Raw genomic sequence first — 17593 nt, 5'->3', positions numbered from 1 at the left:
AGGATTTATTACTAGATCAGGGAAAGTCTACAAGGTGATGTTCAGTTAAAGGACTCAGTTTTTTGTTAAGTAATCAGATCATATTCTAAACCCATATTCCCTGATCTCTGGTTGTCTTTCTACTAAACCAATCTGCCTTTCAGCTGAGTCACTATAGTTCATTTTATGATTTATACTTAAGGATTTTTTTTCATTTTAAAAAAATGTTAAATTTATTAAATGAATTTCAAGTCTGCATTGCACTTTTAATGAAACATACTAAAAATAACCTAAACAAACATGATCGTGCTACACTGTATGAATTAAAATGTATATGCAGTGACAAGCAAGTGCACTTTAATGAAATTATCAGATAAATATTTTACTATAATAGGCATATTTCTAAGGCAGTCAGTAAGCTTTCAGGATTACTAAAATCTTCTAAATACAGGACATTAGGGAGCCAAATTGTCAATTTCTGAAAATGTATGAGAAAAAGGAAATCTGTGGTAAACCATAATCCTTTTTGCAAAAGTGTATGAGCAAGTTTTATTTATATTAAGATGTTTTAAGTAGATGATATTTCAGAATGAGTTTGGTAGACGATTTTGGAGTCGTTGTCCTCAAAAAAATTCTAAAGAAATACAGGAAACTGAATAGACTGATGTGAAGTTCTCTAATTTTGAAAATTTATGATAAAATCTACCATCTGACATTTCACTTCAGCTTTCATGTTTCAAAATATAAAAATAAAGACTATGAATGTAAGTGTCCTAAAACTGTCTTTAAAAATGAGGTACACTTTATTGTATGCTTTTATAAAATGCCTTTGTAGAACAGGACTCTTTTATATTTCACAAATATCTTATTGTGCAGATCAGGTGTAATTGTCCCAGTTGCAAGATGGTCTCCAAATTTTATTTTATAGTTTATACAGTATCACTAGTGAACAATACATGATCAGTAGGACTTTTGTATTTCCATTGAAGGGCCTGTAGAGATAACAATGTAAGAAATATAACCTAAATGAGATTTCAGCTTCAATGAGATTTCAAAAAACGTATGCTCTTAGGCTTTTTCATAACAATGAAGATCCGCTTGTAAAACCTCACTAGATAAACTTTCTTTAATCAATCACGCTATAAAGTGAATTGAATTTTTCTCTTGATTGCTTTCATTTTTACTTTTGAATTTCAATTCATTTCTTGCTGGCCAAATTTCTGTCACTGAAGCATGTACACTTCCAGCTCATGAATAATGTGGTGCTTCTTTAAATAAGCATGAATGAGGCAAACCTAGAAATTATCTCTTGACATAGTAAACTCGCTGATCCCCAGACACTTTGTGTCTTATAAAACATCAAAGGAAGTTGGAACCTGGGATTTGTTTATGATCCCAGGTGTTTTCTATCTCTATGATGATCTGAATCTCTATTATAAGAAGACAGCATTTCCTGAGTGATTTTTGCTAAGAAATCTCATGAATAGATAACTAGTGAGATAAAAAAAAAAATTTTTTTTAGATGATGACTCTTCCTTTGAGTAGGAAAGTCAAAAAATGTTCCATTTTATATTGTTTGATTCTTCATTATTCCTGAAGAAAAAAATGTGTTGTTGGCATATACCATATCTGACAAAAAGGTTGCAAAGACACCTTTTTGAGGCTGTAAAAGTTAGCGTGTGAAGAATACCTTAGTTCATGTAATCACTGTATTTTCTTTCTAGTTTGCTTCCTCTGGATGAATGCATTTCTAATTCTCAAAATGTTGCTCGCACATGAAGCTTAGATATAATTTTTCTATTAAATTCAAAATTGATCAATTTCTGTACCATTTTATGTACAAGCATATTATTCATTTTCATTTCTTATTTACTTGGACCTGGAGGAATGTTGGATTGGCATAACATTCCCTCAAACTTTTCCTAATATTTTACATCCATGCATTAATTAAGAAAAGGGTGTCAGAATAAGTATAGAGGTACAGAAATACAGAGTCAAAAGTAAATGCTGCAGGGTTATGCAGGCAACATCTAATTCTTCCAATGGTGGGCAGGGTCTAAGGTCCTCAAACATGAATATTAGCCCATTAAAAAATTAACTGATTCAGTGATTACTTTCATGTATTCACAGAGAATATTTTGCCAATGCATGCAAAACACAGCTTAACATCTTTTCTTCTTAACAGAAAAGTATATGATATACATACTGTAAGGGACACATTCATACTGCACTTCAAGGTATTTATAGGTTCCTGGACATGGATCTGGAAAAACATCAGGACCTGCCACCACTGCACACTGGGTTCTGTTATTGCATCTGAAGTCAAAAGAAAGGAAAAGAAAGGGTAAGTTTATGCATGTTAAGTTATTATCCATATCAGTGCTAATTTTATTTTGTTCCTACTACACAGATTTCAATAAGGTTTTTGTGATTTAGAGCTTTAGACTTATAAAGAAAATAGCTGTAGTGTACTTTAAAAAAATAGACATTAAAATCTATTCATTGAGCTTGTTCACATTAACTAATTTAATATGTGGTTAAAATACAGAATGACTTTGAATTAAAACTTAAATATTGCTGAAACAAACTAACTGTTTCGCATGCTAATGCCAATGTGAAGACAAGTAAGATGAATTATTTGATGGGAAAGAACCACTCCATTACAAAAGAAAAGTTTAATTAAACAGTTGTAAAGTAAATTCACTGACTATGATGACATTCATTTCAAAGGCAGTGAAAAGCAGTTTTGAAAAGCTTTATCCAAGACTTAAAGATCAGTAAAAAGTTAGTATTTAAATATTAAAAATATAATTTAATCTATTTCATATAAATTAAAAATAATATTACTAAGGGACTGAAATCATTTTAGGAAATGATTCCCTTGTGTTTAGTCAAATAATGACACTAATCTCACAAATTACTGATCACAAATGCCAACATACTATAATTAAAAACAAAAACTTTACATTTCTAAAGAGAATAATCAACTACCAATAGTAAGACATAAATACAAACTTAGGCACTTTTGTGGCAATTAGGCTAAACAGATCTGATCCGACTTGTTCATGAGGAAAAATATATATAATGAAATTAATTCTTACTCTGAAAAAGACATCTGTGTTCACAGGGGCCTCATTAGTGTGAATTTTACTCAGAAACTCTACATGTAATGTATCCTTATGTAGATTGTATCCTTCTGTAGCTTTTCCTGTTAAAAAATGTATCCTTATGTGAATTTTTCTGTAAAAACCAATGGTTTATCCCAGTTATAATGTTGGCACTAAGTAGCAGTACCTAGGATGAGATACTCTAATTAACTCCTGTGTTTTATGTTTTTGCTTATTCATTTGAGAAATATAATACCTCAGGGCTAGATGTTTCTGTTAATTTCTTAAAGAGATGTTTCCTTCTCTGATGTTATCTCAGAAAACATGCTAGGATACTGGCAGCATGAGAAACATCTAGAGCAGAATTCATTTTGACCGGGTGTAGAAATATGTTGTGTTTACCTGAGGCTAGCATTTGTCAGACTTAATGAGGATTTTATTTAGTTTCTAAATTAAATATAATTCATTAGTGAATGTCATATACTGAAATATATATTCTGTATTACCAGTGAAAGACGAATAAAAGCCATACTCATCAGACAATTTAGCATAATAATAAATCCCGAGGGTTCAACAAGCAGTGAAGTTCTCTTATGTAGAAATAATGATGGTCAAAATACTGTATAATACCACTAATGTAAATGTGGTTGTCCTCACACAAGCACTGAAATAGGTGTCTTGCTATTTTAGTGTACTGACACTTAAAAAAAATAGAAATACTTCCTTGTTTCAAAAATAATTTGAAGAAACTGTCCAAGTTAAATGACATGTTTTTAGAAGTAAAAGGAATACAATTTTTACATCACATCAAAAATCTTAGGTTTCTCATACAATGAGAAGCAATAAGAACTCAGAAAAAGGTTATATTCTGAATTTTTTATAAAAATTAGTAATGATCAAAAATGCAAATGTGACAATAATGAAAAACAAAAGGGTGATGAAATTTAATAAAATGTAAATGATATGTAAATGTAATATTAATCCTGATACCCAGTCATCACACACACACACACACACACACACACACACACACACACACTACACTGTTTTCTTTCTGGGTTTATTTTCATTTTATTCCCTATTACTACAGCTCTAATAATAAGATCCACTTAGAAACAATGTCTACACTTGTAGTTTTGTATAAACATACAGTTGCAAATCTTTTATTTAAATAATCAGTATAAGATATCAGCAGGTCGCCTTACTCATTTATGAGTAGAGCATAAAGGTTAAATTTTGCAATTATGGAAGTATTTGTTGCACAGAAAGTTGTCTTGAATCAAGGAGGATTTCAAATGGTTATGTTTATATAGATTATATTTAAAATTATACGTTGGGCACAATACACATCTATCTGTCTATCTAAAAGTGCACCAACCAATTTACATATTATGTATTATTATTATTATTATTTTAGTTGGAGTCTCACTTGGTGGCCCAGACTGGAGTGCAGTGGCTGCTCCCCGCCACCGCAGCCTCGCCTGCTGGGCTCCAACAATCCTTCCGCCTCAACCTTCCGAGTAGCCGGAATTACAGGCATGTGCTACCACGCCGGGCTGATTTTTTTATTTATTGTAGAGATGAGGTCTCGCTGCCCAGGAGGGTCTCGAACCCGTGGGCTCAGGCAATCTACTCACCTCAGCCTCCCAAAGGTGTGGGATTACAGGCTGAGCCACTGAACCCGGCTATATTATGTATTATTTAAGCTATAATACTTGTTTATATGTAAGAGAATTTGAAAAGTGACTATCTGTTGTAAATATTTGTCATCACTGTGAGTTCCAAATATATATATTTTTGAGTTGGAGTCTCACGCCGTTTCCCAGGCTGGTGTGCAATGGCACACTCATGGCCACCCCAGAGTCAACCTACTGGGCTCCGGTGACCCTACCACCTCAGCCTTCCAAGTAGCCAGAACTACAGGCACGGGCTTCCAACTCCATCTAATTTTTGATTTATTGTAGAGACAAGGTCTCGCCAAATTGCCCAGACTGGTCTTGAACTCTTGGGCTTGGGAAATCCACTCACCTCAGCCTCCCAAAGTGCTGGGATTACAAGCTGATATTCCAAGCCCAGTCCCAAATATCTTTTTTTTTATTTTTTTGAAAGCAGGATTTATTGAGAGGACAGAAAAATTTCCCATAGTGAGAGGGGACCCAAAGGGGTTGTCTCCAACTATCTTAACATTAAGTGAAGATGGTAAGAAAGTCTTCTAATTAATTAGATAGTGTATGTTACTGTGGCATATAAAATAAAAATTGTCAAGTCAATTATACATTTATAGTAACTATCATTGTTTTCTATAAAACAGCAGCAGTTTATAATGTTCATTTTTCAAAATAATTAACTATTCTATTTCTATGTCTACATCAGATCCTCTTCTAAATTAAGATTTTGGGAAGAGTAGATTCAAACTCTGGTAAGAAACATTATAATACAGACTGTTTAATGATTAGCTAATTTTGAAACAGGAGTTTAATGGTTCTATCTTCTTGACTTTTCTTTAAAGTGACTTTAGTTACTGTGAGTCAAAATGAAATTAACTCTAAGATTTGATTAAAGATTTTAGAACAATTTACTCCACAAAGACTACTTTTAAAATTTCAAGATTTTCAAAAGATAAATTTCATATTATTGATGAAAACCGTGAGGTAAAAAAGTTCTCAAATGCTTTAACCCAATGTTTCATAATGTATTTTAATATAAATATAAAAAATAAAATGGTTTTCACTATGCCTCATAATTGATATTAAAGATATTTTTAAATGCACAAAAAAGGATGAGAAAATATTCCAACAAAACTATAAGCAACATAATTCACAAATACAGTGAAAACATTGTAAGTTTATGAAAGTTGAAGAGATTACTTACAGTGATAAGATTTTCTTTCTTTTTTTATTAGTTTATTTTAAAACAGTAGGGTACATTTCAGGATTAGGTACATAAGTGAGCAATATACAGGTGAAGTTTAGGCCTCCCATTAGTTCTCACTTTGCCTGATTTAGGATCAGTTACCCTTATTGATGTTATGTGTCCCTCCCTTTTCTTCCTTTCCTGGCAGTGTCCCCCTACTGCCAATCCCTTTCTTGTAGCATTATGTTAAATGTTCAGGGTCCATTTATGAGTGAGAACATGTGGTACTCAGTTCTTTGTCTCTATAATCACTGAGTATGACAGACTCTGAATCCATCCAAGTTATTGTGAAGTCCATCATTTTGTTCTTATTTATGGCTATGTAATATAACATCATGTATATATACCACATTTTTAAAATCCAGTCCACTTTCGATGGGCAGCATGGTTGGTTCCATGTTTTTGCTATTGTGAACAGTGTTGCAATAAACATGCATGCACAGGTTATCTTTTTGTAGAATGATTTGAGTTCAGACATTGGAATAGGCAACCAATTCCTGATCAAAACCCCAAAAACCCATACCATAAGAAATAAGATAGACAAGCGGGACTACATCAAACTGAAAAACTTCTGCAAAGCAAAAGAAACCATCAAGAGAGTAGGGAGACAGCCCACCAAATGAGAAAAAAGTACTTGCCAACTGTATATCTGACAAAGGCCTAACATCCAGTATTTACAAGGAACTCAAATGTGCCGAAAGGAAAAAAAACAAACAGCTCTGTTAAAAAGTGTGCAAGAGACATGAATAGACACTTCTCGAAAGAAAACATATGAACAGCAACAGATACATGAAAAAATGCTCAGCCTCACTAATCATCAGAGAAATACAAATCAAAATCACACTGAGATACCACCTAATTCCAGTCAGGATGGTCATCATTAATAACTCAAAAAACAACAGATGTTAGAGAGGATGCGAAGAAAACGGAACACTTATACACTGTTGGCGGGAGTGTAAATTAGTACAATCTCTGTGGAAAACAGTGTGGCAATTTCTAAAAGATCTAAAAATCGACCTTCCGTACCACCCAGCAATCCACCTTCTGAGCAAATGCCCGGAGGAAATCAAATCATTCTACAAAAAAGATAAGATTTTTAGTATGTTTTCATCAGAAACTTCAGGCAAAAACAATCTGTACAACAATAATAGACAATTTTCAAATAAAATATAAGCAGATGACAGACAAATACAAGATAGAATTCTTCAAGAAAACTCTTGGAATTTCAATCTTGTTTTTTTTTTTTTTTGAGTTCGAGTCTCACTCTGCCGCCCAGACTGGAGTGCAGTGGCCACTCCCGGCCCCCGCAGCCTCGACCTGCTGGGCTCCGGCAATCCTTCCGCCTCAGCCTTCCAAGTAGCTGGAACTACAGGCGCATGCTACCACGCCTGGCTAATTTTTTGATTTATTGTAGAGATGTGGTCTCACCAAGTTGCCCAGGCGGGTCTCGAACCTGCGGGCTCAGGCAATCCACTCACCTCAGCCTCCCAAGGCACAGGATTACAGACTGAGCCACCGAGCCCGACTGGAATTTCAATTATCACATACATAACATGAGGACAGTTATTTAGTTACCTCACAGAGTTGATATTCTTACTGTAAAAATGTATTAGAAAAACTAAAAGTATCCTAAATATGCACAAAGTATACTTTTTATTTGTTGTTATCATCATCATCAACTTTAGTCATTTTTTCAGGATAGAATAATAATATTATATTATTGGCAGACAGTCTATGTTACAGAACTGTACAACATAGGAGTGGTACACCAAAAAAGAAAAAAAAAATTATATGATTGAATAGAAACAGGAGAAAGCAGGCCAGGGATGGTGGCTCACATCTGTAATTTCAGCATTTTGGGAGGCCAAGGTGAAAGGATGGCTTAAGCTCGGGGGTTTGAGACCTCATCTCTATAAAAATCAAAAAATTGGCTAGACATGATGGCACATGCCTATAGTTCCATTTACTTAGGAGGCTGAGGATCATTAGAGCCCAGGAGGTCAGGGCTATGGTGAATCGAGATGGTGCCCCTGCACTCCCACCTATGTGACAGAGATCCCTGATTCAAAAAAAGAAAAGGAAAGAAGGAAAGAAAGAAAGAAAAGAAAAAGAAATATTTTTAAAAATAAGAAACATATCTATACTAAAAATAAACAAAAAACAAGCAAATCCAATGATAAGCCAAGTCATTTGCTGTATGCCAACTACTCTCCATGTGATACTCTATGATGACTCCCAGATACATATTAACAATGTGATACATCTGTGTAATCCTTCAAACTTAGAAAGCCCACATCCTATTTGTAATTATTTATTTGGAAGGGGTTACTTCTTTTCTTGCTAGAAAAACTTTAATTTACTTACTTTACTTTTTCAGCTTTATTGAAGCATGATTGATCAATAAAAATTGTGTATATTTAGGGTACACAACGTGATGTTTTGATATATCTATACATTGTGAAATGGTTATTACCACAATTGAGCTAATTAACACATCCTTCATCTCACAGTTTTTTATGTGCTGTGTGTGATGGAATTTAAGAACTACTGTCTCAGCAGTTTTCAAGTATATAATACAGTATTGTAAAATACGGTTACTATGCTGTACATTAGGTCTCCAGAATTTACTTATTTGTCATTAACTGAAACGTTGCCCCTTTGACCAACATCTCTAAATTTTTCCAACTTCCCAGCTCCTGGCAACAACCATTCTACTCTCTGCTTCAATATTTTTTTTCTTAGATTCCACATATAAGAGAGATAACATAGCATTTGTCTTTCTCTGAGTTACATCATTTGGTATGATATCCCACAGGTTCATACATGTTATCACAAATGAAAAGCATCTTTCTTTTTAAAAGCTGAATAATATTCCATTATATATTGCCTTCATTCACTCATCTATTGATGGACACTTAGATATGTCAATTCCAGGATCTTGACAGGAATACAGATATCTCTAAAATACTGATTTCATTTCCTTGATATATATATATCTAGAAGTGAGATTGTTGAATCATATATTAGTGCCATTTTTAATTTTTTTGAAGAACGTACATACTGTTTTCCATAATGGCTATACCTATTTATATTCCCATCAACAGCGTATGAGGGTTTTATTTTCTCCACATTCTCACCAACACTTATCCTTTGCTTTCCTGACAAGTGTGAAGTGGTATCTCATTGTGGGTTTTGATTCACAATTCCCTGATGATTAGTGAAGTTGGGAACATTTTCATGTATCTGTTGTACATTTGTCTTCTTTCCAGAAATATTTATCATTTTTCATTGCAGGTACCCTGATTACATTTTTAATTGGTTTACTCCATTTCTTACTGAATTCCATATATATTTTGGATATTAACCCTTAAAAAATGTAGACCAATGGTAAAAAATAGAGCCAAGAATTAAAACCATACTTTTATTGTCAATTACTCTTCAACAAAGATACCAAGAACACACGATGGGAAAAGGACAGTCTCTTCAATAAATGGCATTGAGAAAACTAGATATCCACATACAGAAGAATGAAATTGTGTCCTTATCTCACACCATGTACAAAAATAAACGAAATCAACTAAATAGACTAAATACTTAAATATAAACCTAAAACCATAAAACTGCTAGAAGAAAACATAGGTTAAAAAAACTTCTTGACCATGATCTGGGCATTAAAAAAAAATGTTTCCCAAAACACAAATAAATCGAATTGCATCTAAAAAGCTTCTGCACAGCAAATAAAACAAGTCAAGTCAAGAGACAACCTACAAAATAGGAGACAATATTTACAAACCTATTTGTCACTTCTTTTTCAGGTGAGTACTGATATCCTCAATTTCACAGAAGAGGGAATTGGGGTGAATACATTCAATGACTTTTTGGACTCTCAGTAATCAAATGACAGTCATTGGGATCCAGAACTGTGACCTGCAAACCATGACACTATTGTCTCGCAAGACAGTGAGTCATACATTCTATGGTCACTCTGGGACCCTGATTTAATTTACTCTGATCTGATAGGTTCTGAAGAATACTGTGATGATCTGATGAAAAAAAGACCAGCTGTGAAATATCTGAGTATCCCAGGATTCATTCAGTTATGGTGTGCATCATGTATTCTGAAGAGGCTCTGAATTTAAATGATCATTACATAACCAAGCCCTTGGAATCGAACTTGAAATATAGCAATTGGAAAGATCAATTTGTAAGTCAAAGGTAGAGGAAGTAAATAGTATGATATATACTACTTATACACAGACTTTTCCAAAATTAAAAAACAACATGCAATTCTAATTCAACCCACATATAAACTTTCAACTTATATATAACTGCCAGCTACTGATCAAGCGTATTTAATAAATGTTAGTATGTTGAATTGTATTAGTTATTAGCACTAATTTTTAAATTGTTTAATATTTTAAGTTTAATATTGTTTTAATGTTGTTTAATATTGTTTAATATTTTAAGTCATATAATGGCTGCCATAGAACATAACACATGTTCCCTAATCACAGAATGTGCAATAGGATACAAAATCATTTACTGCTTGTTTATTCATTCCAATATAGTTCATTCAGTGTAGAGCCAAAATTAGCTAAGTGTGACAATAAAAAAGTCATTTCTGGGTTAAAAATATCCTTTATTTGCCATGAAATACTGCAGCAAATAAAAATGATAGTGCTGGGTTTAATGTTTATCAACTATTCAGAAACATTTTTATTACCCATAAAATAATCAGCTTCTTATTTTTCTGCTAAATCCAATAAACTGGTGCTGATTTCACTTTCATTAGCCAGATAAAATTTGGTAGCCTATTATCTCATGTTTGATTACAACATATTTATGAACAAAATATATACAAATATTTAACAACTGAATTTTAAAAAATTTCTCACATAATAGACATATAATGGTGGTATTTGCTGACTCCACAGCACTAATGACCTAAAATGATACCATTAAAATAATTTAAGCAGGTCATTTCCTTGCTAGGCTGTAGTGTGGCCGTGTGCTCTTTGAGCTATGGCCAGGCCATGTTTTCTTAAGCTTTGACCCCCTCCTCTACCTTGGGGAGGTGAATCACCTCTTTCTTTTTCTCTCTCTAATTTAATTTCTAAATAAACTATATCGTCTACTCTAAAATAATAATATTAATTTAAGTAAAATATTGCAGTATTTACATACTGAGAATGGAATCTACAGTTCTCCATTAATAAACCCTCCAATCACATATTCTTATTACACTTTAAAGCCAGTGTGTACAAACAAGCTATTCCTGGGAGTGTTAAAGGAACTTTTCTAATGATGCTTCAGTCATGTACAAAACTCCAATGAAAAGCAATAATGTTTTGAAGACAAAATAGGATAGTGTTTTTGTTGTTGTGGTTGTTGTTTTAAGGGTTCCCTAACCATACTGACCTTCGAAATAGAACTGGATAAAAAACAAAAATGTGGTACATATACAAGATGAAATATTACACAGCCATAAAAAGGACAAAATTATGGACTTCACAGTGACTTGGATGGACTTAGAGTCTATAATATAGAGTGATCTATCACAGAAACAAAGAACTGAGCACTACATGTTCTCAATCATAAGCAGACCTTGAACAACTATCATAATATTATAAAAAAGTGATTGGCAGTAGTGGGAAACTGTCAGGGGGTGGGGGACACTTCTCATAAACAAGGGTACCTGCACAATGAACATTTATATACCTAATCCTAAATTGTACCCCACATCTTTAAAATAAAAAAATAAAATAAAAAAAGGTTCCTTGTGTCTTTTTATTAGCAAAATTGGTCATATAAATTTCCATTAACACTTATTAAACAACATTTAAGCAAAAGCATGTGTGATGAAAAACACACACCCACCTGGTGCACCCAAGAAGTTCACAGCATTTAACATATGACAAATTTGTTTTTGATTCATTAGGAATAAGGCACTATTCTTTAAGAGAAAAAAGTTTTAAAGATATGACAAAAAATTTTAAAAGCCACCATCATATTATATTAATGTTTAAAATCTTTAAATGGTTTACATAACCAGGGTAACTATGAGTTTTTAGTTCTCAGGATAGAATGTGGCAATAGAAGAAAATGTAAATTAATGCATGGATATCAACAGTATTTTGTTCAATGTCAATCAACAGAACAACTTTTTTTCCCCCTTCTTCAAGAGATTAACGGTAACCAATATCTGTCTGGGGAAAGGTGGGCACACCTCATCAACAAGGGTACCTGCACAATGAATATTTGTATACCTAATCCTTAACTGTACCCCACAACTTTAAAATAAAAAATATACAAAAAAGATATTGGTTTATTTATTTTTTATTGCCTGTCACTCTGAGACCAGTTAATAGGGCACTTATTTTGGATTTAGAAGACCCAAAAAGATAAGGCAACTATCAAGTGGTGGAAAATGAACATACAGGTTACAAACAAATCATCTAGATTTCAAATAATAAGTAAATGATTTAAGAATAAAAAGTCAAGTCTTCATTAAAACTTTTTTTTTTTGAGTTGGAGTCTCACTCTGTCGCCCAGACTGGAGTGCAGTGGCCGCTCCCACCGCAGCCTCGACCTGCTGGGCTCCGGCGATCCTTCCACCTCAGCCTTCCAAGTAGCCAGAACTACAGGCGTGCGCTACCACGCCCGGCTGATTTTTTGATTTATTGTAGAGACGAGGTCTCGCTGCCCAGGCGGGTCTCGAACCCGTGGGCTCAGGCAATCCACTCACCTCAGCTTCCCAAAGGCGCGGGATTACAGGCTGAGCCACCGAGCCCAGCTCACTTACAATTAAGTGACAATTTAAGAAGAGTAGCAAAGGTAACCGGGTTCCTAATTTGGCATTTTATTTTGGGAAAAAAAAATTCATTCTAAATCATAAACTAAAGGTATTATAGGATCTTCCAGAGGATAATGTGTCATAGTACGTAAATGAAGTCATATGATTCGCAAAGCGATTCTTTCATTTTCTATATGGTTTTATATGTTATCTTACAAACATTCCTTTCCATTAGAGAAATATAATTTGACACAGGCAAGTGAAAAAACATGACCAAAGTGATGAGAAAGGAAGAGTATAGAAACTAGGATATTGTATTCGCTTTCGTGTGCTTCTACAACAAATTACCAAAAATTTAAAGACTTAAAGCAAATTTTGTCTCTTACTAGTTCGAATGGTCAGAAGTCAAAATTGAATCTGGCTAAAATCCAAAGTGTTGGCAGCGTTTCTTCTATATGGAGGCTCTGAGGAGGATCTGTTTCCTTTTTTCTAGACTCTAAAGGCCGCTTGGTCATTTCCTGGCCTGTGACCTCACAACACAGCACCTTTTCTTCCATACTTCTGAGGTCACATCAGGACCTTCCTCTTCTGATCTTCCTATGCTCCTTATAATAAGACCTTTGTGATTAGATTTGGAGCCCACCTTGATAAGCCAAAATAATCTGCCTGTCTCAGGAATCATAACTTCATCACATGTGAAAATCCCTTGACCCAATTCAAGGTAACATTCACAGGTTGTGGAGGTGAGGTTGTCAATACTATGGGGATGGCAGTGGTATTATTTAGCCTACTAGTGCTTAAGTAAAATGGCATATGAAAACGGTGCCTCCTGGCGGGGGGTGGTCACCTTACGTCTGACATAGTAAGATGTATGACATCACCATGAATCACAGCCAAAATGTTTATTGCCCGCACAATGAGCGATTATATTTATTAAAGGAGGTGCAGGCTTCCATTTATATATGTTTTCATCCAGTATAAGTAAATTCTTTGAGTTTAATCTACTAAAATATATAATATGTTTATTTTGCTTTGATCACAATGGAATTCTCAGTACACAAAGCTATTGCTATATTATTATTGCTATATATTTGGGAAATTGAGCTACATTTAACTCACCAATCAAGGTAAATTTTAGGCATTTCACAGAAATTGGAATGTATTTTCAATTTGGATGTATAAAAGCCTCATAAAATGTGACATATAAAACATTGAGAAATTATTTAAAAATCCATTGGTTAATATTATGTTAAATTTGCATTTCAGTATTACGATATCTTTCTGGAAACAAATGAAAAGTGAATATCTCATGTTGATAGACTGAAATAAATAATTTTATTTTGACAAATACAATTTAAATACAAATTATACTGTACTACAAGATCTTATTTACCCATGCTCCAAAATTTGTCAGTGGCAATTTAACAAATAAAAACCCCTTCAGATTTTCTTGCTATAATGTATATTATAAATTTATGAACCTTAAAGGTTTTTTCCTGGAATTTATTAAATTGACAAAAATATTCTGAAAACACACAACTATGTTTGAAAATGTGGTAACCTTGCAAGGAAGTCCGATTTCCAAATATTCCACACATCCCTGGGCAAAATTTAACAGAACAGATTATCATAATCATCAGTCAACATCCATAGACTATTCACAAAGCCTGTTTCAAAAATAAAATGATCAATTTTGTCGGTCACAGTAAAATTCATAGAAATAGGCATCCAGAATAAATGAAAAGGTGTTTTTTTAAATTAACAAGTTCAAATACACTATTTGGAAAGGCATTTCAGTCCTAGGTTCTGCACCAGTTGTAGTCTTTCAGTAGGTGAATACTGGATTGAATCATGAAAAAGTTTGCATTTAACAATAACTGGAGTTGCATCTGTATTAGCTTATTACAGTCTACTTGTGGCAGTGTTTCAAAGCTGAACATTCTTTACTTGCATGTATGGTTAACCAAATAAATCTCAGTGTGTGCCTGAATTTATTATCTGGAAGTAGAGCAAATAGAGGTGTTGTTCATTTTTTCCTAAATATAAAGAAGCAATATTTGCATGCTCCTTATATGTCGCACATAAAATATATTGAGATATATATTTTGCAAGCATGTATTTTTCTTCAATGGAGACAACGTCCACTTCACTGTAAGTTAGGAATTAATATCTGAATTTATTGTATAAGACTTCTTATGTTATTCCTCTCTTTTCTCTTTGTCAGAGACAGACTTAATTCATTATACTTCATGAGAGTGCTGCAAGGCATTCTCTTCTGAGCTACAAAAATGTACTATCTGCATGACTTGACTGAGACGAGAATGTCATACTGAATCATTTAGTTAAGACTTTCTTCTTGTCAATATGTGATATATCCAAGTCAAATGACTTGTAAATGAGAAAAACAAAAAGATACTGTATCAAGTCTTGAGAATGAGAATCAACAAGATTAGAGAATTTTACTAATATTGGATACTGAACTAAGATGAAAGCCAGTAAAAGAAAAACATAAGATGAACTAGAAAAAAATGCCTTTGGCTTACTTGTTCTTGTTTTTAATAAAGTGCCAAACAAAAGCAAGAACAATGGTATGTGTATGTCCATGTGTGTGCATGTGTCCTTGGCCTTTATTAATTTTGGTTTTTTCAAAGCAGGAATACACAGCAGAGGGAAATTAAATTTTGTATCTAACTCTGTCATCAAACATAGATTTTTGAAGAGTTCAGTAGTCAGTTTTCTATATGACATAAAAATAATCTTAATTGTTTTCATACTTTATAAGGATAATGTAACAAACATGGCACAGCATAACAAACCATGAAACAAACCCCACAAATGCCAGCAACTTAAAACCAGTAATTCTCATGACCCCTTCTTCTTCTCCTTCAATATTTTCTCTCTCACTTGTACTGAGCTAGTTAGGCTCACTCCGACGTATTAAGTCCAGTCATGACCTCAGAGAAAGACAAATCTCAATCCTATATCCTACCTGCATCACTGGGAAGCAATATATAGGAGAGAAATGTGATGCTATTTCTATTTATACCAGAATGCCTTAGGCTATAACAAACAACAAACAAAGGTGGCTTAAAAATAAGAATTGTTATCATTTCACATGCTAAAAATTGTAGGTAAGTTACTTCCAAGTTGTTTAATTCAGAGATTTAACAAAGAGTCATGCCCATGGATTGGATTCTATGAAATTTTCTTGAATTTTGTCTTCTGATCTTAAAGTTACTTTATTACGAAGTGTTACTTAGAGATGATAACATAAAGTATCAGAAAAAAGTTAAGTATTGCATCCAGTTTTAAGAGTGAAGATGTTGTACACATAAGCCACTCGGCAGACTACCCCTGAGGGAACACTGGCTGCATGAGTCAATGTCTATCTCATGTCATTATACCTATGCCTTCATAATCACACCAGGGGAATGGCTTCACATGACTGGTTTTGCCCAGTGAAAGTTCACCATGTTAGGACCAGACAGTCACCCAGTCTCCTCTTAAGGACCTGTTCACTTACAGAAGAGTGAACAAATCAGTGTTTTGCTACCAAGGAGGAAGAGAATAGGAGTTAGAGGATGAGTTTTTGGTAGGCTGACAGCAGTATATGACATACCATTCCCTCAAGTTCCCCTCTCTAATGAAAAATATCTCACATTTAATATAATATGAAATTTATATCACTGTTACAATAACACAATAAAAATCAAAATACTTGTATGAATACCGAGTCTTCATTATTCACATATATTGTGTCACTTAGGAAATGCTCTGAGGTAAGGCAGTGACAATCTTTTAAAAAACATAGTCTCGGGCAACCCCCTCTGATTCCCTCCCACTCTGGTAGCTTTTCTGTCCTCTCAAAAAATCCTGCTTTCTAAAAAAAGAAAAGAAAAGAAAAAGAAAAATATATATAATCTCACCATATGATCCAGCAATCCCACTGCTAGGTATATATCCAAAGAAAATGAAATAAAGGTTACTCTCATAGGAGTAGAGAGTAGAATAATGGTTACCAGAGGCTTGGAAAGATAGAAAGAAGAGAAGGGGATGGAAGGAAGTCAATCGATGGTACAAAGTCATAGTTAGATAAGAGGAATAAGTTCTGGTATCTTATTGCCCAGTAGGGTGACAATGGAAAATAATATTTTATTGTGTCTTTCAAAATAGAAGAGAAGATTTTCAATGCTCTCAAAGAAATGATAAATGTATGAGTTGATGGATATGCTAAATATACCAATTTAGTTTTACACAGTATATACATGTATTGACACACACTATACCCCATAAACATGTATAATTATTATGTGTTAATTAAAGATAAAAATATATATGTGGTTTCCTTTTTATTTTAAAAAAAAGTAGAATTCTACTCTAGGAATGGTAGTAGTACAGTTTTATTATTTTTCATTAAAAACGTCAATAATGGAAGAGGTCATTATACCTTTAATATCTTTAAATAGATTGATGCTGTTTATTCACAACAGATTATATGCATATAAATATACAAAATGAGCAAAGGTCAGCCTGCTGATCATGTTTGAAATGTGAAAAAAAATTTTTTTATAATCAATATTTTTTATTATGATATTGTGGGGTACAGTTAAGGGTTAGGTATACAAATACGTTTCATTCGGGCACCCTTGTTGATAAGAGGTGTTTCCCCATCCCCAGACAGATATTTACTACCATTAATCCCATCTCCCTCCCTCCCATAATTTCCCACTACTGTCAGTCATTTTCTTATAGTATTACATTGGATGTTCAAAGTCCACTATATGAGTGAGAACATGTGATA

The 17593-nt window shown here is 33.5% G+C and overlaps 1 protein-coding gene across 1 annotated transcript in view; it reads right to left on the bottom strand.

Annotated features, from left to right (window-relative positions):
* LOC103270773 (adhesion G protein-coupled receptor L3) overlaps positions 1 to 17593 on the bottom strand; it is a gene marked incomplete at its 3' end in the record, with an annotated part of 680895 nt that overhangs the window by 219252 nt on the left and 444050 nt on the right. The window contains exon 6 of the mRNA XM_008068295.2: positions 2186 to 2295. Coding sequence (XP_008066486.2) covers positions 2186 to 2295 — 110 coding nt within the window. The remainder of the gene's footprint in view (positions 1 to 2185; positions 2296 to 17593) is intronic.

Source organism: Carlito syrichta, unplaced genomic scaffold (assembly GCF_000164805.1).
Source record: "Carlito syrichta isolate Samal-C Ts95f unplaced genomic scaffold, Tarsius_syrichta-2.0.1 Scaffold309933, whole genome shotgun sequence".
In the NCBI taxonomy this organism is placed as follows: Eukaryota; Metazoa; Chordata; class Mammalia; order Primates; family Tarsiidae; genus Carlito; species Carlito syrichta.
Note: the sequence above shows the minus strand (reverse complement) of the source record. Positions and strands in the feature narration are given on the sequence as shown.